The sequence below is a fragment of the Haliotis rubra genome, unplaced genomic scaffold, assembly GCF_003918875.1.
Source record: "Haliotis rubra isolate DU_JTF1 unplaced genomic scaffold, ASM391887v1 Scf1104, whole genome shotgun sequence".
Lineage (NCBI taxonomy): Eukaryota > Metazoa > Mollusca > Gastropoda > Lepetellida > Haliotidae > Haliotis > Haliotis rubra.
Window position 1 is genome coordinate 16,036 of NW_025765009.1, and position 22,222 is coordinate 38,257.

The 22,222-nt window shown below is 42.1% G+C and overlaps 1 protein-coding gene across 1 annotated transcript; it reads right to left on the bottom strand.

Annotated features, from left to right (window-relative positions):
- Positions 1–630: 630 nt before the first annotated feature.
- LOC124287029 (mucin-5AC-like) lies at positions 631–12,275 on the bottom strand. The gene is made up of 7 exons (XM_046723493.1): positions 12,208–12,275; positions 10,468–10,510; positions 8,718–8,877; positions 6,707–6,924; positions 5,628–5,885; positions 4,295–5,125; positions 631–1,306 (listed from the first exon to the last, which is right to left on the bottom strand). Exons 1-7 carry the CDS (start codon positions 12,262–12,264, stop codon positions 1,125–1,127), a joined length of 1,749 nt encoding a protein of 582 aa, XP_046579449.1. The 5' UTR covers positions 12,265–12,275; the 3' UTR covers positions 631–1,124.
- Between the last annotated feature and the right edge of the window lie 9,947 nt (positions 12,276–22,222).

The window sequence follows — 22,222 nt, forward strand, 5'->3', positions numbered from 1 at the left end:
TTAACGACATATATAAGAAACTTACCTGAAGTGACTTTCGTGTTGTATTATAAGTTTCTAGGAGTAGTCATGTTTGGAAATTCTGAGTTATCTTTCCTTGGAAATAGTCCCAGACTCTTTCACCCCATGTGCGTTTAGACAAGATCCAGTCGTGAACATGGCCACGAGCGGGTACGAGTCGCCATCCGGCTTGCCGGAATGACATGAGTAGTTGGAATGGAAGATCGGCATTCGGTTGGTCCCGGAATAACACGAGTTGGTCACGAATGACGATGACATGTGTCAACCAAATCAGCCATCATGACCACATGGATCCCGTTAGTCGCCTCTTACGACAAGCATGGGTTGCTGAAGACCAATTCTAACCCGGATCTGTAAGGGCTCAGCGGTGACTATCGTTACTGTATTTTACCCAAGCGAAATCGTATTCTTTTGTTTGTAAATGTGATGTATTATCTCATAAGAGCTTACATAAAGCTGGTATTGGTAAAATATACAGGGGGCGGTGGGGTAGCCTAGTGGTTAAAGCGTTCGCTGGTCACGCTGAAGACGCGGGTTCGATTCCCCACATGGTTACAGTGTGTGAAGCCCATTTCTGGTGTCCCCGCCGTGATATTGCTAAAAGCGGCGTAAAACAACCATACACTCTCACTAAAATATACAGGGAAGGTTGGGTTCATTATTGTTTGTCTGCAATCTCGACCCAGTCTGATTAAACAAAATCAAACGTTATGTCATATGGGACACAGTCAGGCATGCATGATGGCGAGATTCTCAAACAAACACACACAAAATTAATATAAACATCACAACATTTAGGGTTAAATGGCAAATGTTTGCAACGACCTCTTCCAACCATGTTTCCGGTAGTGCAACACGGGTATCAACTGGGAAAGAACTTGATTTTATGCAATATCATCATTCCATTTCTGCTAACGGAAAAACCCGATTGGAACTGAGTGTCATCATTAAACAGTAAGATGGCGGCGATCACCTTGTGGACCTCTTAGTTGAAGTTTCTACGCAAGGTTTACATTTTAGGCCAGGTACGCAGCTCGAAAACACCCTGGTGAGATCAGCCACAAGGGACGAAAAGAAGGGAAAATATGAGGAGGGTGGCTCCCCTACTCCCAGAGACTTGGCTGATGGGCGGTCATCACCGGCACTTTCATGTTTCCGTCGATACGCCGAGAGGCTCCGTTTGTCCAAGAGAAGGTATTCATAGAGGTCGTTAAAGACTGTACACTTCCGGTTGTGTTGATGCTGAGACACATGCAACTGCATATGGCATTTGCACGTGACGTCACTGAAACAGACGTCAGAGATTATTGAATGCAATAGGTATAAACTATTGACGTAAACAACGCGTCTTATATATTTTGGATGTGTAAAGAAAAATTGGTACATTCACAATAACTTACTTCCTGCCAGTAAAAAAAATGTATGCGTTGAAAAGTTGTTCTGTGACGTCACAATCAAATTGCATCACTAATCTCGGGCACCGAAGTACTCAATACACCAGTTATTTCAGAAATACACGATGACGTTTTAGGGTGCATGCACACTACGTCCGATTTTCTATGCGATGCTTTGCGTTGCGTTTTTCCGCTCACACTGCATGCGTTTTCCTATTGCGTTACTATCGTATACCATTGTACACTAAAATACTCATTATACATAAATAATCCTTCATATTGATCAACATCAATTATTTACATCTGTATGTTTGGCAAAGAAGTTAAACATATTAAACGTATGCTTTCTAAAGAGAAAATGCAACACAAATGTTGTTCTCGGTCATGTTATGAATAGTAGCTGCACCATGTCAATGAAAAAGAATTACGCTAACATTGTCTGTGAAGCGTATATCATTGGGAAATACCCCCAAACTGTAGCAAAATAATGACGACACAAATGAAATCCCATGCGATTTCAATGCGATGCGATGCGATGAAAGTAGGTGCAGCAGCTAATTTCATCGCATCGGATCGTATCGCATTGACGCATCTGTTGTACGCGGTCATAGTAAAATGCACGGTGTGCGTTTTTAACGTATCGCGTGCATCCTTAACGTTATGATATGATACTGTATTTTATTGCACTGTACATGGGGTTAGAGCAAACTGTATATATTTTCTAAGATGTCAAATTTCGTACTTACCGACGAATATTCTAAGGCAGAAAGCAAACAGAAAAACGACGATGCTACCGAGTTAGTTGCCCTGTAGGAGACTGTACTTCTGGCAATGACAACTGACATTCATGTACGTACAACCTATGGGAAGTGATTTTTAAACGCCTGTGATGGTAAACATACTAATTGTATCCGTTTGTTTTAAACACTACAGCTTTGGCGACACCAAGAATGAATAAACTGTGACACATGTTTTGATTGTTACAAACAAAATAGTGATTTTCAGTTGATTTCTACGAATTATACCATGTTTACTGGATGCGTATTTGACTTTTATTCGTGTTTATTCGTCTGCTAAACAAATACAAATCAAAACGACATAAGAAATAGACGATTGGCCATTCTCTCTCAGAATTGATGTTCAATCGAGTTGTAAACGTTGATTGACTCCTGTTGCTTGTGCTTTGATCGCTAATGGGCACTCAGGTCCGATCGTCTGTTACGCTCGGCGAAATTTTGTCTGTAACAACTGATCAGCCTGGCCACCATTAGGGGATATGGGTTTGCGTTTCAAAATGTGAAGTCATTCGTAACTACTCGCCTATTTCCGTGACCTACAAGACACTTGTACCTGTATAGTACGCCATTATTGCCAAGAATCGTGGCAAAACCAATCAAATCGCCCGTAGGAAAATGTAGAAATGAGTCAAATAGTTTCTTTGTGATATTCGATTTTCATTATTGTTTCCGTGATTAACGACATAGGAAAAGTACCTAAAGTGACTTTCTTGTTATATCATACATTTCCATTCGCCACCACTCGCACCTTTCCGTAACCTCCAAGAAGACTCGTTGATTATTAAACCCTCTTCAGATATATGATTGAAAATATAAGGTGAACCTCTGGTAATAATTACGCCAGAATATGTATGTTTTGCTCTGTTGCTCTTTTTAGTTGTACCAAGGAGGTTTAATTCTTTAGAATAAAGCAAAAACACAAACAGCAACACAATGTATGAGTACTTTGCGGTGATATTAAGTGCCATTGGAATCAAACAGGAATAGAGTTATCGTTCCTGTTTGAAAGGAGTTCTGATGTTCCTGCGCCTAAAACACGAGTTGGTCATGAAATCCTTCCAGAAGGGCACGACATTCGTGACCAACTCGTCTTATTCAGGACAAGCCAACGATCTTCTTGGAGGTTACGGAAAGGGGCGAGTGACTGGTGACGATTGAGGGTTAATTTTCTAAATAAGCACGAGTCGCTATTCGGCTTGTCCCGGAATAACACGAGTTGGTCACGAATATGAAATATGGCATTTCTAGCTGTAGCCATCTTTGGAAATTCAGAGTTATCTTTCCTTTGAAATAGTCGTGAACATGGCCACGAGAGGGCTGCGTTATGTCAACAAACGCACGTGCGTGCATTTGAATCTCTCACCGTCAGTCGCATGATTCTTATTAAAAACTTCATAATAGCCAGTGAAAAATCTTTTAGCTACGCGTTCTTTGTACATTCAAAATGACGATATATATTTTCATGATTCTTTAAACAATGCCATAATGCCATAAACGATTTTAAGTATTATTTTATCAAAGCACCGCGCTTCATTTACGCGTTCTGATTGGTTTGTCGTATTTTCGCACATAACAAGTATCGAGTGGGGACGAGTCTCTCTGGAGGTTACGGAAAGGGCGCGAGTGATGACGAATGGAGAGGGTACTATCGCCATCCGGCTTCGCCGGAATGACACGAGGGTTACGAATGAATGAAGTGTCAATTATAACGCCAGAAACAGGGGTAATCATCATGATGTCAAGTCCGTACAGGCAACCGACCGACTATTACTTGAGGGGCGGTGGGTAGCCTTGTGGTTAAAGCGTCCGCTCGTCACGCCGAAGACCCGGGTTTCCGATTCCCATATGGGTACACTATGTGAAGTATACGTTTTGTGTACCCGGCCGTGATATTACTAGAATATTGCTAACAGCAGTGTAAACCCAGCCATGCTCACTCACATTTACTTGTGTAGGTGATGTTTATAAGACGATGACTGCTAACTGGCTGCGTAAAACACACCGTTGAGAATATTAAGTGGTCGATCGATTCATTTCAATACACTATATATTTCAACAAAAACGACAAAACGTAAATCCTACCAGTTTCATTCGGAGCACCTTGAGATACACCAGGAGTAGGCATGCTTGAAAGAACAGTTGTGGTAGGCGTGGAATTCGTGGAACTGGTGGGGGAGGCAGAGAAGGCTGTAGTGCTTGTGTCTGGAGAGGATCTTCCTGTGGTGGTTGTGTCAGAAGATGTTACTGTTGTGCTTGTGTCAGGAGTGGATGTCGTTGTGGTGCTTGTGTCAGAAGAGGATCTTCCTGTGGTGCTTGTGTCAGAAGAGGATGTCGTTGTGGTGGTTGTGTCAGGAGAGGATGTCGTTGTTGTGCTTGTGTCAGGAGAGGATCTTCCTGTGGTGCTTGTGTCAGAAGAGGATGTCGTTGTTGTGCTTGTGTCAGGAGAGGATGTCGTTGTGGTGGTTGTGTCAGGAGAGGATCTCGTTGTGGTGCTTGTCTCAGGAAAGGATCTTCCTGTTGTGCTTGTGTCAGGAGAGGATCTCGTTGTGGTGGTTGTGTCAGGAGAGGATGTCGTTGTTGTGCTTGTGTCAGGAGAGGATCTCGTTGTGGTGCTTGTCTCAGGAAAGGGTCTTCCTGTCGTGCTTGTGTCAGAAGAGGATCTCGTTGTGGTGCTTGTTCTAGGAGCGGAACTGGCTGTAGCGCTTTGGTCAGATATGGAAGTGACCATAGTGCTTGTGTCAGGACTGGACATATATGTAATGGTCGAGAAAGAAGGAGGGGTTGCGATGGTGTCCTTGTCCAAAGACGTAGTGAACGTCGTAGTAGCTGTACCGGATGATGTCGATTCAGGACACGTCAGCAAAGGATCATCGATTTCGCTATCCTCAGCACCTACCAGACTTACTCTACTGACTGAAACAGAATGTAAGTCCAAATAGGTTGACAAAAACCTTTCTTGAACACCGAAGTGATGTGATTGAGAGTGAATTATGGTTTTCGCCGCTTTTAGCAATATTTCATCATTATCACGGCGGGGATGCTAGAAATGAACATCATTCATTGTACGAATCTGAGAAATCGAACCCGTGAGTTCGGTGTGACAGCGAACGCATTAACCACTAGCCTGCTCCACTGCCCCCATAGTCCATGCTGTATGTTATAATGGAAAGAACTGATTTAACGTAATTCCCACACGCATGTTACCGCTGAGGTACCAGATGACTTCCGTGATCACGATAGTGTTAGGCGACACAACTCGCTATGTGGAGTTGCGTCACTTAGTCGTACCAGGATCCGGTGGTTAATCGTGTGTTCTAAAACCAGATTGTGAGGATTACGAAGCCTGGTTTGACTACAACTGTTCTCTTGGAAGTGGAATCGCATCACAAACTGTGTTGAAAGAAGAATAACTTACAATTGAAACATCTTCTTAGTCCTAAGATACATTTCTCATTTCGTTCGACGTCGTTCTCGCAGAAATAAGGATTCGAACCAAATATCAGTTGGCATGTGTTGTAGTCACGGTGGAATATATAGGCCCAACACACATTGCCGCCATTTACTTCTGTATTACACAGTTCCTCACAGTCTACCAATGTTGTCGCATTCACGCTCTTCTTTGGAACATCCAAACTGCATGTCTGTTCTTCTTTCAACTCGTATGTGCACGTCCCTGTAATAAAGTGAGTGAGTTTAGTTTTACGTCGCTTTTAACAACACTCTAGCAATATCAAGCTTTACTAGTGGAGTTTACTGGTGGTGTTTACTAGTGGTGCTTACTGGTGGTGTTTACTAGTGGAGTTTACTGGTGGTGTTTACTAGTGGTGCTTACTGGTGGTGTTTACTAGTGGTGCTTACTGGTGGTGTTTACTAGTGGTGCTTACTGGTGGTGTTTACTAGTGGCGTTTACTGGTGGTGTTTACTAGTGGAGTTTACTGGTGGTGTTTACTAGTGGTGCTTACTGGTGGTGTTTACTAGTGGTGCTTACCGATGGTGTTTACAGGTGTAATGTACCGGTGGTGTTTACTAGTGCAAATTACTGGTGGTGTTTACTAGTGCAAATTACCGGTGGTGTTTACTAGTGCAGTTTACCGGTGTTGTTTACAGCTGTGGTGCTTACTGGTGCTGTTTACTAGTGTTTACTGGTGGTGTTTACGGTGCAAATTACTGGTGGTGTTTACTAAACGCAAATTACCGGTGGTGTTTACTGGTGCTTACTGGTGGTGTTTACTAGTGGGTGTTTGCTGGTGGTGTTTACGTGTTCAAATTACCGGTGGTGTTTACCAGTGGTGTTTACGGGTGCAAATTACAACGGTGGTGCTTTACCGGCGGTAATTACCGGTGATGTTTATCCCGGTACCGGTTTACAGAATAATTATTGTTCTTTATAGTATATATCATTTTCGTGGTAAAACTGAAATATTGGCGCAAATATCCCACTCACTAAATTGATATTATGTTCAAATGAGATAGTAAGAAATGTGACGCTCATACCTTGAGATTTGGCACATAGGATCTCCAGACCCTTCCAGCAACTTTCCGTGTACCATGTGAGGAATCTTTCTGATAACAGCACACATAGTTTGTTACTGGTTGATAACGGTTTCGAGTTCCAGTTGGTCCAATCAGACTGCAGTGGTTGACAATTCGACCAATAGTATCCATTTGTGCTATCCAGGCCCCGTAAATGCAAGCCAATCCACATGTCGCTTCTGTTTCAGAAAGGAAAATTAGTTTAATTTGTAATAACCTTTCAACTGAAAATTACCAGATGTGCTCGAAAGGAAAATTAATCCTTACCATAAGGTCTTGTAACGAGCGAGTTTGGGTTTCATGCCGCTTTAAGCAATATTCCAGCAATGTCACGGCTGGGGACACTAGAAATGGGGCTTCACACATTGTACCCACGTTGGGAATCGAACCCGGGCCATCGGCGTGACGAGCGGACGCTTAACCATTAGGCTACTCCACCTCACCTGGCGCTTGTAACGGCAAATACTAGCTTCAAGGTATATAGTGCATCTGCCAGGGTCTTGGGACTTATTTCATGTAATGGTCTTTTGGGTGTGTCCAGATGTAGGATATACATTGTACTTCGTTTGTTTACACTCGGGGATCAAGAGAACAATTATCCCCTGTGTTTTGTATGACCAGATGCACTGTATACATTGTGCTACGTTTCAAAACCAAACCGAAACATGAGTCTCATGAACTAATTCAGACAGTGACCAACTTTTCAGCTGACCCAAATTTTCTCGTGTGAAAGTGAAAAGAGACTCTACAAACAACTATAGTTGCACGACATTCCAATTCCTTGTTTCATAAGAAAATGGTATCTACAAATTAATTTTAATTGTAATCTTTAAAAAAGTATATATTTTATGACGAGGTTTACGCAGCATGATTTTAACTAAGACGTCACAGACTGTTCCTGTTTGAAGAGGTCTCAAAATGATTCATAATTCATCTGGCTGACTGGTAACACTTATTGTGTGTTCCTTGCGCTTATTGAGTGTATTTTGTAACGAACAAAGTGATTTGATATAATATCAAGGTCGTACAAGACCGTCCAAATTCTCTAGCGGCAGAGCCTCGTTTTGAGATTCCACGATTTCCAGATTTCCGTTTGTCAGAGCACGCTCTACGACAGAGCACGACGTGTTTGCAAGGATTAGAAGGAACGTAGTGGTGAAATATATAAGTGATTAGATGTATCAAATAATACTGATTAATATTTATATATCCAGTTGAATGAGTTAGTCTCAAAATTCTGGACCGGTTATTGTACTAAGTTGCGCAATAGGACGGAACCCAATCAGCAGGAGACTGTTGTGTAATCAATGTTTTGACTTGTTGGGGTGTGTCCAGGTGTACCGTATACATTGTGCTGCGTATATACGTTAAGTCTATTATCTTCTTTGAGAGGAATTTTATAAGTTGTAAAACCCAAGTTCTATGAAGGAAAACCAAGTTCTACGGATAGTCAACTTCTGTATTGCGATGAGTGCGACGTTTCGGTGTAGGTGCTAACACGGAAACGTCGCACTCATTGAAATAAAGAAGTTGACTATCCATAGAACATGGTTTCCCTTCATAGAACTTGGTTTCCCTTCATAGAACTTGGTTTCCCTTCATAGAACTTAGTATCCCTTCATAGAACTTGGTTTCCCTTCATAGAACTTGGTTTCCCCTTCATAGAACTTAGTTTCCCTTCATAGAACTTGGTTTCCCTTCATAGAACTTAGTTTCCCTTCATAGAACTTGGTTTCCCTTCATAGAACTTGATTTCCCTTCATACAACTTAGTTTCCCTTCATACAACTTGGATTTCCTTGTAGGTGCTAACACGGAAACATCACACTCATTGCAATAGAAGTTGACTATCCACAGAACTTGGTTTTCCTTCAAGCCTATTATCCTACATCCAGTTGTCAAAGACGTGCGAGGATATGCCATGTGTCTTTCACACGTTATTAAAACATATCATCATTGTTATCGACACTTACCCGAACTGTAAAACAGAGTGCATCTGAACTAAAACATTCTGCATAGTTTGATCCAGGACGTTGAGAAGGCTCCCGTAGCCCTTCCCACACAGCGCCAAGCCTGTGTTCCACGAGTACTCTTCCTGAATCAGGGTCAATGACGTCATGAACATCGTTGGAGCTGGCGAGTTAAAGACACGGCATCGGTGAAACAGGACGGTGAATATACATCACTGACTCGAAGTGTTCGATATCCTCGAGTTATCCGTAGTACGAGACAAACAGGAACTTGGGGGTTTCTTAGAGACAGAATATGGTACTGTCACTGTGACAATTCAGATACACAGCCCGGGAAGAGAAAGAATACATCCAATTCGTTGTTTGAAATGAAATCTAACATGAAATGGTCGTTCCATAGTGATGTTTTCGATACGGGTATAATTGTTGTATTTTGGACATTGCACTATTTCGGCGTCACTTTTCAGCTTAATATCGTTTGAAATTTTATCTTCATATCCATTTTTCAACCGTATCTTTGTTTCGCCTGTGTGATTATCTAATCTCTGAACGGAAGAGTCAACTACCACAAAACAAATTTTTCAATGGTACTAACGAATCTATTTTTCCAGTAATTTCTGGAACGAAGTGAACTATATAGAGTAGTGAGTGAGTTTAGTTTTACGCCGCACTCAGCAATATTCAAGCTACATGGCGGCGGTCTGTAAATAATCGAGTTTGGACAAGACAATCCAGTGATCAACAGCATGAGCATCGTTCTACGTAATTAGGAAACGATGATATGTGTCAACCAAGTCAGCGAGCCTAACCACCCGATCCCGTTAGTCACCTCTTCCAACAAGCATGGGTTACTGAAGATCAATTCTAACCCGGATCTTCACGGGTCTTATACAAAGTAAACTACGGTTATAACGAAGTCAAAGGGGCTTTATTGCTTTATTACTGTATTTCGTTATACGCATTTCGGCCAGAATATACAACAAGTCGTCGGGAAAAAGTTCGATATATCCGTCAGTTGGCTATGAGAGTGTTCGTTATAAACATAGTTTATGGTATGGGGATAAGTAAGCTATCGAGAACGTTTTGGGCAGCCACGAGGCAACTTCGGGACATAACATCTCTGACATCATCTTCAAATAATGTTTTATTGGTGTGAAACACAGAACTTGTAACTCAAAACCTTTAAAGTGCTTGTCATATTCTAGTTCATTAGGGGCGGTGGGGTAGCCTAGTGGTTAAAGCGTCCGCTCGTCAAGCCGAAGACCCGGGTTCGAATCCCCACATGGGCACAATGTGTGAAGCCCATTTCTGGTGTCCCCCGCCGTGATATTGCTGGAATATTGCTAAAAGCGGCGTAAAACCATACTCACTCACTCACTCTAGTTCATTAACAACGAAGTTCATAAATGCAGTATGCTTTGTTCCACAATGCTGTTGTTATAGCAACGTCTTTGAGTGGCATTATTAGAGTGTATGCTTCACTACTACAGTAAAGGATAAGGATGTGTAAGTTACGCGTTTACATTAGTGAGTGAGTGAGTATGGTTTTCCGCCGCTTTAAGCAATATTCCAGCAATATTACGGCGGGGGACACCAGAAATAGGCTTCGCACATTGATACCCATGTGGGAATCGAACCTGGGTCTTCGGCGTGACGACCGAACGCTTTAACCACTAGGCTACCCCACCGCCCCCTGTATGCCGCCCCTCGTATTTATTAAAGGACGCTGCACGTTACTGTTACCAATAGTTACCTGTGTCGGCACTCCCTGGACACAGGCCGATTAGGAGCACGACCTGCAGGGTAAAATAGTATAGTACAGTATAACGTAAGAGTAATATCATAAACATTCAGAGCCTTATACAAATAGGGGCATGGACGTGTGCTGGGATTTTGTTTAGAGACACAAAACTATCGTTCACTGCTTCAAAACGTTTTGCTCAAAGAAAGTTTCCTGTTTCCAAATAAACAAAATGTGTCTTCGCACAGACAAAAGTTTACTCGAGATAAACAAAATGTGTCTCCAAAGAAATAAAACCTGACGCAAATTCTAAAAAATGTGTCTCCAAATAGGCAAAACGCGTCTCCAAATAACAAAACCTGTCTCCATAAGAAACAAAAATCCAGATTTCACACGTATGGAATGATACTGCTTGTCCCATATTGCATACTACAAAGTGCAGAATACCACATATACCACATACTGCATACGGTGTGCGAATTAGCCACTAGCCTGCTAGCCTGTGGCTAGTAAAAATCCAGTCGGGCCAGTAAATCTCCACCGTGACTGGCCCGACTGGCTAATGAATATTCGTGGGGTCATTTTGTAAATATATCACGCTCTCCGGTCTACGATGCAGCAACATCGGATCCAAAGACTAATTCGTCCCATGCCGGGACGATGTCGCGCAGTTCTGAAAGCCAAATGTGGGCACATAAGGTACTGACTTCAGCGCCACCAAACGTCTGTATGTGACCCACTAACTGACTTTTCTCGAGCTCTAATCAAACAGTGGTACTGTGACATTTCCCAAGTGAAATCTCTTTGAATTACATTTGCCATTAAATTCCATACGATGAATAAAAATAAAGACTAAATTGCAGTCAAAAATCGTGTATGAGTTTCTTTTTTGAGAGAGTATATTTAAACTTTGCCTGATCTTCAATTTTAAGCCTATTAAGTCAAACCTACACCCGTGTGTCGTACAAACCTGTGCTTTATGAGTGCCACTCTGGTATTCAAGATCAAACAGTGAGCCATCCTAATAGTTCCTAACCTAACAGGTGGCAGAGGTCGAAGTCCTCGACAGTATACAACAACACCGTGGTGAGGACAGAGCCTTGTTTCCCGCCATTTGAGATCCTGATTTCGCAGACGGCTCTCCGTCCGACATTACTTCTTATGTCATGACGCGTGAAGCAAATGGATCAGTTTGTGAACTTCGCCGGGCAACCCAGTTTCTAAAATGCGACACACAGTGACTCTTTGTTGATCGTGTCGAATGACTGTTTTCAGAATACCTTTGTCGAATGCCTACGTCAGGTTCCGTTTGGATGTCTCATGTTTGATCTTCGTCGTCTCAGAGCCAAAATCTCTGAAGAAACTCGTCACAGAAGCATTATTTGCTAACGACTGCGCCCTGATAACCCACCAGGAAAATCATCTTCAGACTATTGTCAACCAATTCTAAAAGGCGTCCAGGCTTCCCCTGTACAAAATAACATAAGCCCTTAGACTGTCGTAGGTCCTTGCTAAATTATCAAGTCACGGTCATCTCAGCGCTAAAGTCGCTTTGTACATGGGCACAATGCAGCTGGCCTTTAAGGGTGGAACCGTGACTGAATTGGTAATATTTAAGCAAAATGTGTCTTTAAGAGTACCAGGGAAAACTAGCTTTGGTAAAAATAATTTTTTGACAAGCCTGGCATTGTCTGAATAATACCAAATTGGTAAACACAATATACCCTGGAGGAAGTGATGCTTTTCACTTACCATCAGGGTTTGGTACAGGATAGTGCAGCATGACGATATCGTCCAGCATTTCACCATACTGTCGTATTTCTCAGCTCTGTACTGCCTTCCCACACTGTTTAATCTGACATCCGATGATTAGACTTCTGAGATTCACTTTAATCGATCTCAACATTTATCTTATACCGTAAAGCACCAATTAAACTCCAGATGAATTGATGTATGTCTGGAATACACTGTGTTAACCAAAGCAGAATTCGACCATAACGTCACGCTTTTGATTTTGACAATGAATTCATACACATATATCGTCGAGAAAATAAGATATTGACTCTGAGGTCGTATCAACTGAGAAAACATTCGCAGTCCACAGACTGAGCATCAGAGACAATGCATGGTAAAAAGACATTGTAGGGGACGAGTTGGAATCAATAGGCAGAACGGATGTGTTTTAAACGTATCACGAACTTCAAGTTATGTCAATGTTGATGGAAAATGTTATTTGTCTGCGTAGCTACTGATATCACTGAGTGTTACACACATAAACCATACTGTCGGACGACTCCAAATGTGGATCAATTATTTGCTGATACTTGGTGAAAACCATAGACCACGTTTCAAAATGTAAGATGCCTGCACTTGAACATACGTGCTTTCTGTGAAAATAGTTTGCATGCATTGTAGATATAGATTTGAAATGGTTCGTATGGAATCCTAGAAAGGACATTATCGCGTTGTTGCATTGTTGCATTGTCTCGCTTTGCTTAATGTTGACACTCTTTACTTCTTTTGTCAGGGCAACAATGAGACAAATCGACAATGTCCCTTCTAGGATTCCATAGCTTTGACAAAGTTTTTACACGATACAAGATGGCCGGGATATTGACAGTCATTGCTACAGAAGTCACTTCGCCATGGGAATTCTGAATTAGAATTGGTCCCAAGTATGATTTTCGTAAGAGGCGACATGATGGATCGGGTAGTTCAGCTCGCAGACGTGGGGCGTGGGGCGTATAACAACGCATATACACAAGCAACAACATACACATACAGACAGACAGACAGACCAGGTAATCAGGGGCAGTGGGTGGAATGGGTTATTGCTAAAACGGCGTAAAACCATACTCACTCGCTTTTATGACGTGACATACCTTAAGCCAAAGTCGTCAAGCTCATATCTCTTAAATGCCCCCTATGTCATAGGTAAGGAGTGACGACAGTCGTAGTGTTCAGTCTACTGTAACTCTATGTCATGGGTAAGGAGTGACGACAGTCGTAGTGTTCAGTCTACTGTAACTCTATGTCATAGGTAAGGAGTCACGACAGTCGTAGTGTTCAGTCTACTGTAACTCTATGTCATGGGTAAGGAGTCACGACAGTCGTAGTATTCAGTCTACTGTAACTCCATGTCATAGGTAAGGAGTGACCACAGTCGTAGTGTTCAGTCTACTGTAACTCTATGTCATGGGTAAGGAGTCACGACAGTTGTAGTGTTCAGTCTACTGTAACTCTATGTCATGGGTAAGGAGTCACGACAGTCGTAGTGTTCAGTCTACTGTGACTCTATGTCATAGGTAAGGAGTGACCACAGTCGTAGTGTTCGGTCTACTGTAACTCTATGTCATGGGTAAGGAGTGACGACAGTCGCAGTGTTCAGTCTACTGTAACTCCATGTCGTGGGTAAGGAGTGACCACAGTCGTAGTGTTTAGTCTACTGTAACTCTGTGTCATGGGTAAGGAGTCACGACAGTCGTAGTGTTCAGTCTACTGTAACTCTATGTCATGGGTAAGGAGTCACGACAGTCGTGGTGTTCAGTCTGCTGTGACTCTATGTCATAGGTAAGGAGTCACGACAGTCGTAGTGTTCAGTCTACTGTAACTCTATGTCATGGGTAAGGAGTCACCACAGTCGTAGTGTTCAGTCTACTGTGACTCTATGTCATAGGTAAGGAGTCACGACAGTCGTAGTGTTCAGTCTACTGTAACTCTATGTCATGGTCAAAAGGAGTCACGACAGTCGTAGTATTCAGTCTACTGTAACTCTATGTCATGGGTAAGGAGTGACGACAGTCGTAGTGTTCAGTCTACTGTAACTCTATGTCATGGGTAAGGAGTGACCACAGTCGTAGAGTTCAGTCTACTGTAACTCTATGTCATGGGTAAGGAGTGACCACAGTCGTAGAGTTCAGTCTACTGTAACTCTATGTCATGGGTAAGGAGTCACGACAGTCGTAGTATTCAGTCTACTGTAACTCTATGTCATGGGTAAGGAGTGACGACAGTCGTAGTGTTCAGTCTACTGTAACTCTATGTCATGGGTAAGGAGTGACCACAGTCGTAGAGTTCAGTCTACTGTAACTCTATGTCATGGGTAAGGAGTCACGACAGTCGTAGTGTTCAGTCTACTGTAACTCTATGTCATGGGTAAGGAGTCACGACAGTCGTGGTGTTCAGTCTGCTGTAACTCTATGTCATGGGTAAGGAGTGACGACAGTCGTAGTGTTTAGTCTACTGTAACTCCATGTCATAGGTAAGGAGTCACGACAGTCGTAGTGTTCAGTCTACTGTAACTCCATGTCATAGGTAAGGAGTCACGACAGTCGTAGTGTTCAGTCTACTGTAACTCTATGTCATGGGTAAGGAGTCACGACAGTCGTAGTGTTCAGTCTACTGTAACTCTATGTCATGGGTAAGGAGTGACGACAGTCGTAGTGTTTAGTCTACTGTAACTCCATGTCATAGGTAAGGAGTCACGACAGTCGTAGTGTTCAGTCTACTGTAACTCCATGTCATAGGTAAGGAGTCACGACAGTCGTAGTGTTCAGTCTACTGTAACTCCATGTTATAGGTAAGGGGTGACCACAGTCGTAGTGTTTAGCCTCACGTAACTCTACGTTATAAGTAAGGTGTTACTACAAGTCTAAGTAATGCTGGGAGGTTATTTTAAACAAGGCTTTTTCCCGTTTCGACCACATTCCCAGGTAACCTTTATATGTTTGGTCTATTCCTATTCCATTATGCTTTAATTATAAATGAATTATAATCCATTTCCCATTGAAAGTAAGAATTACAGTATTATTTACTCTGATCAATGTTAACTTTACAAAATGTTTTGCGTCATTGCGAGGTTGAGCTTATAATTCCTTCATCTTTATATTCCCAGTAAATGTATGAATACCTTCTCCATCGGCAGTCGTAGTGTTCAGTCTACTGTAACTCTATGTCATGTTCAAACAGTGACCACAGTCGTAGTGTTCGTTCTACTGTAACTCTATGTCATGTTCAAAGAGTGACCACAGTCGTAGTGTTCAGTCTACTGTAACTCTGTGTCATGTTCAAAGAGTGACCACAGTCGTAGTGTTCGGTCTACTGTAACTCTATGTCATGTTCAAACAGTGACCACAGTCGTAGTGTTCGGTCTACTGTAACTCTATGTCATGTTCAAACAGTGACCACAGTCGTAGTGTTCGTTCTACTGTAACTCTATGTCATGTTCAAAGAGTGACCACAGTTGTAGTGTTCGGTCTACTGTAACTCTATGTCATGTTCAAACAGTGACCACAGTCGTAGTGTTAATAGTCTGTTTGCAGTGAAAACGTACCGATGAATTTCACTTTAAACAAAAAAGTATGTGCATGACAATTTGAAACTATGATCGTTTGTTAAACAACTTTTATCCTAAGTTGAATAAAATTCTGAGATTTTAATGCTCAATTGGCAAGGTAAAGTCATGAGGATTCGCAATCTTAATTTCACTTTATTTGATTTACCTTTTTTGTTTAAAATGAAATTCATCGGTATGTTTTCACAGACTATAGCATGAGTGACTCTATGTCATGGTTAAGGCGTGACGACAGTCGTAGATTGTAACTCCTGCATCTTTATGCATACCTTCCTGATTGGAGCTAGCCTGGTGTTATCTGAAATAACAGTTTACTAATTTTTACAGCATGACGCTGTCATGAATTTTTAATTAAAAAAATGATTTAAGTAGAATTTACACGTTGGTGTTGCACAACGTCATTTTGTCAATATTCAAAAGAGCAGATATTAAATAACGGTTAGCGTTCAATGCTCACAATAATACATGTCTATTCTAGTGGTAAATTTACAAAAGTTCACGTAGCTGTATTCCAGATTCCTCACCGATCTGGAAAAGTCTTCAGTTTCGATGTAGTGTTCAATAAATATTTGCTCGCAGAAGATGCTATTTCAGATTTGAAGTGTGGAAGTGTACATCCCACTTGGGTGTTGCATCAATCGATACGTTTCTCATGAAATCACCTTCTTCCAACTTCTGATACTGAGTTGGTAAGTATTTGTCTATTAATACTATGGCTACAGATACACAGTGTGGTAAAAACGGAGAGTAAAAACAGTTTCGATTTTTGCTGAACCTGTGGTATACGTGTCACAGGCAATATTTGTTGGGATTAGGTTCAGGCAATATTTGTTGGGTGTAGGTTCAGGCAATATTTGTTGGGATTAGGTTCAGGCAATATTTGTTGGGATTAGGTTCAGGCAATATTTGTTGGGTGTAGGTTCAGGCAATATTTGTTGGGATTAGGTTCAGGCAATATTTGTTGGGATTAGGTTCAGGCAATATTTGTTGGGATTAGGTTCAGGCAATATTTGTTGGGTGTAGGTTCAGGCAATATTTGTTGGGATTAGGTTCAGGCAATATTTGTTGGGATTAGGTTCAGGCAATATTTGTTGGGTGTAGGTTCAGGCAATATTTGTTGGGAGTAGGTTCAGGCAATATTTGTTGTGAGTAGGTTCAGGCAATATTTGTTGTGAGTAGGTTCAGGCAATATTTGTTGTGAGTAGGTTCAGGCAATATTTGTTGGGATTAGGTTCAGGCAATATTTGTTGGGATTAGGTTCAGGCAATATTTGTTGGGAGTAGGTTCAGGCAATATTTGTTGGGATTAGGTTCAGGCAATATTTGTTGGGATTAGGTTCAGGCAATATTTGTTGGGTGTAGGTTCAGGCAATATTTGTTGGGAGTAGGTTCAGGCAATATTTGTTGGGAGTAGGTTCAGGCAATATTTGTGGGAGTAGGTTCAGGCAATATTTGTTGTGAGTAGGTTCAGGCAATATTTGTTGGGAGTAGGTTCAGGCAATATTTGTTGGGAGTAGGTTCAGGCAATATTTGTTGGGAGTAGGTTCAGGCAATATTTGTTGGGTGTAGGTTCAGGCAATATTTGTTGGGATTAGGTTCAGGCAATATTTGTTGGGATTAGGTTCAGGCAATATTTGTTGGGATTAGGTTCAGGCAATATTTGTAGGAATGTTTGTAGGAGTTAGGTTCAGGCAATATGTTGTTGTGTGTAGGTTCAGGCAATATTTGTTGGGATTAGGTTCAGGCAATATTTGTTGTGAGTAGGTTCAGGCAATATTTGTTGGGATTAGGTTCAGGCAATATTTGTTGTAGGTTCAGGCAATATTTGTATTAGGTTCAGGCAATATTTGTTGTGTAGGTTCAGGCAATATTTGTTGGGTGTAGGTTCAGGCAATATTTGTTGGGATGTAGGTTCAGGCAATATTTGTGGGATTAGGTTCAATATTTGGCAATATTTGTTAGGGAGTTAGGTTCAGGCAATATTTGTAGGGTGTAGAGTAGGTTCAGGCGATATTTGTTGTGAGGGTGTAGGTTAGGTTCAGGCAATATTTGTTGGGATTAGGTTCAGGCAATATTTGTTGGCAATGATTAGGTTCAGGCAATATTTGTTGGGATTAGGTTCAGGCAATATTTGTTGGGTGTAGGTTCAGGCAATATTTGTTTGGAGTAGGTTCAGGCAATATTTGTTGTGAGTAGGTTCAGGCAATATTTGCTGGGAGTAGGTTTAGGCAATATTTGTAGGGAGTAGGTTCAGGCAATATTTGTTGGGTGTAGGTTCAGGCAATATTTGTAGGGAGTAGGTTCAGGCAATATTTGTAGGGAGTAGGTTTAGGCAATATTTGTAGGGAGTAGGTTCAGGCAATATTTGTAGGGATTAGGTTCAGGCAATATTTGTTGGGAGTAGGTTCAGGCAATATTTGCTGGGATTAGGTTTAGGCAATATTTGTAGGGAGTAGGTTCAAGCAATTTTGTTGGGAATAGGTTCAGGTTCAGGTTCTTTTATGCAATGTGCCCCACACTGACTTCCCAAATCACCACTTGTCACTTTCCGTAACCTCAAAGAAGACTCTCGATGCTTGTTATGTGCGAAAATGCGACAAACCAATCATAACGCGCGTACTGATTGCGGTGTTTGGGTAAAAATAATCCCGAGTATTTAAATCGTTTATGGTATTATGTCATTGTTATGTCAAAACATGAAAAATATATATCGTCATATTGAAAGTACAAAGAACGTAGCTAACAGAACTGTGGTCTCACCTTAGACAAATGAGTTTGTTCAAAATTGCCTATGTTCACCCAGCAGAAAATGGGTACCCGGTGGGATGAGTCATGTGACTATAACCTTCTAGCGCCTAACAGACAGCTTGGGTTATCTGGGGTAATAATGTGCTGTTCTATTCATTGTTAGCGCTATGAGCATACCTGGTGTGGAGTTTGGCGCTATATAAATGGACACACTAATATTATTATGAGTAGTAGTAGTAGTCTTTAGTGAGGATGATGCCATAGACGGGGATGGATTCAAATACACGAATGTGCGTTTGTTTACATAACGGCTCTCAAGGGTCCAATTGAGTGTATTTCTGACGATTTTGCGGGCTTGTTTTGGAGATTGTACGTGCGCTTTCAAACATTTTTAGGAAATATGTACTCTTAAAAACTTTAGGGGAACTTCATTTACAAATTATGATTGAAAAAATTGGGAGATATATCGGTGAGGTGAGGTGGAATTGGGTTTAACGTCGTGCTTGAGAATATTTCGCTCATATGACGACGTGCATGCGTGTGTATGTGCGGCTGCTTGTACTAGCCCAGACTGAAGCTGGTTTTATAGTGCTAGCCCACTGAGATACCATGCCGCAGTGAAGCATGAATACCCCACTCAGACACATTATACTGACTCCGAGCCGACCAGTCCTTGTAGTACTCATTAATGCCAAGCGCCAGGCAGGGACTAACAAGTACCATATTTTACGGTCTTTTGGTATGACGCGGTCGGGGATCGAACCCGCGACCTTCCGCTCTCCGGGCGGACGCTCTAACCACTACACCACGGAGGCGGTCCGGGAGATATATCAGAGTAAAACAATGTTGATATGATAATAATGAATCTTTTGATAGTGGATCACCACTTGCACTCTTAAAATATGAGTGGTGTATGATGTGAAATTTGCATGTGTACGATTTTCATTCAGTGATTCCACCACGAAGGGTCAGACATTCATTCAGACGAAGAGGCATACTGCGAGTCTGTTCCATTCTTCATGAAGAGCACGGCCAAGTTCATCCAGCGAAGTCGGCGGCCTTTGACGTTGACGCAAACGTCTCCCTATCATATCCCAGACGTTTTCCATGAGGGATAAATCAGGGCTCATTGCTTGCCATGGCAAACGATAGATGTTGTGTTGCTGGAGGTGATTATTAGCGACACGTGCACGGTGAGCACGGGCGTTGTCATCCTGAAAGAAGAAATGACGACCGAAATGCCTAGCAAATGGGACAACAAAGGGTGTCAGTATGTTGCCCCGGTAGTACTGCCCTGTGACCCTTCCGTGTACAACATGAAGAGGGAGGGGTTCGGTCATTTGAACTGTTGTTCTCGACCATGAATGGCTATTAAGTTTAGTTTTGGTTGTCTGGTGTTTTTACTCAAAACATTTTCATTAGGTTCTACAAGAAAACAACGTGTTTGCTAGGAATATTGGATATTCTGAAAAACGTATGACTTTTTCAGTTTTTTTGCTATTACACAAAGTATTGATAAGGGTTATGCGAGTATGTGTAAAATGATTCAGGTCAAAGACCTGGTTTCCGGATGTTGGTAGATGTAGAGTTGTATTTTTAGCGTGTTTGTATAGTAAAAGTAGCTGAATCTTAGACCTGCGTTTCTAGGACGGATGTGGGTATATGTGAAAGTACGTGAACCTTAGACCTGTGTTTCTAGGACGGATGTGGGTATATGTGAAAGTACGTGAATCTTAGACCTGTGTTTCTAGGACGGATGTGGGTATATGTGAAAGTACGTGAACCTTAGACCTGTGTTTCTAGGGCGGATGTGGGTATATGTGAAAGTACGTGAACCTTAGACCTGTTTCTAGGACGGATGTGGGTATATGTGAAAGTACGTGAATCTTAGACCTGTGTTTCGAGGACGGATGTGGGTATATGTGAAAGTACGTGAACCTTAGACCTGTGTTTTGTAGGACGGATGTGGGTATATGTGAAAGTACGTGAATCTTAGACCTGTGTTTCGAGGACGGATGTGGGTATATGTGAAAGTACGTGAATCTTAGACCTGTGTTTCTAGGGTGCATGTGTATATACCTCGGTATGTGAAAGTACTGGGATCGTAGACCTCCGTTTTGTGTGTGAGTGTGGGTATATGTGAAAATACGTGGGTCGTTGACCTGCCTCTCTAGGGTGGATGTGTATATACCCCGGTATGTGAAAGTACTGGGATCGTAGACCTCCGTTTTGTGTGTGAGTGTGGGTATATGTGAAAGTACGTGGGTCGTTGACCTGCCTCTCTAGGGTGGATGTGTATATACCCCGGTATGTGAAAGTACTGGGATCGTAGACCTCCGGTTTTTGTGTGTGAGTGTGGGTATATGTGAAAGTACGTGGGTCGTTGACCTGGGGTGCATGTGTATATACCCCGGTATGTGAAAGTACTTGGATCGTAGACCTCCGTTTTGTGTGTGAGTGTGGGTATATGTGAAAATACGTGGGTCGTTGACCTGCCTCTCTCTAGGGTGGATGTGTATATACCCCGGTATGTGAAAGTACTGGGATCGTAGACCTCCGTTTTGTGTGTGAGTGTGGGTATACGTGAAAGTACGTGGGTCGTTGACCTGCCTCTCTAGGGTGGATGTGTATATACCCCGGTATGTGAAAGTACTGGGATCGTAGACCTCCGTTTTGTGTGTGAGTGTGGGTATATGTGAAAGTTCGTGGGTCGTTGACCTGCCTCTCTAGGGTGGATGTGTATATACCCCGGTATGTGAAAGTACTGGGATCGTAGACCTCCGTTTTGTGTGTGAGTGTGGGTATATGTGAAAGTACGTGGGTCGTTGACCTGCCTCTCTAGGGTACATGTGTATATACCCCGGTATGTGAAAGTACTGGGATCGTAGACCTCCGTTTTGTGTGTGAGTGTGGGTATATGTGAAAGTACGTGGGTCGATGACCTGCCTCTCTAGGGTGGATGTGTATATACCCCGGTATGTGAAAGTACTAGGATCGTAGACCTCCGTTTTGTGTGTGAGTGTGGGTATATGTGAAAGTACGTGGGTCGTTGACCTGCCTCTCTAGGGTGCATGTGTATATACCCCGGTATGTGAAAGTACTGGCATCGTAGACCTGCGTTTCTTGAGTGAATGCCGGTATTTGCGAAAGTACGTGAATCTCTAGGGCGGAATAGGGTATATGTGGGATGTGGGTATATGTGAAAGTACGTGGAAAATAGATCTGTGTTTCTATGATGGATGTTGGCCCAGGTCAGGAGAAACCCAACTGAAGAATGGTGTAAGTAGCGAATGCTGAACGTGTTTGGTGTGCCGTATTCGCTCCATTAAATGCTGACCTCTGTGCATAACAGGGACGTTTTCTTGCAAAATACCCGTTGTGTGACTTGAACTTAAGAGTAGATAAGGTAATACGATGCCTTTGCCACTGTACCAACGTTAAACAGAACATGTACAGATGCCATGCTTGCGCAAAATTAAGACATCCTGGAACAAATATGGTACGTCACTTTAAACTGTGATTTAGCGCCGTCATCAAGGTTACACTGAATATGGAACTGGTGGAACAACTAATACAAACAGTAAAAGAAACATATAAAAAGAGTATTTTATTTCGAGACATCATGGTATAAATATGTAAATAGAAACAAAAATGTTAACCTCTGGAC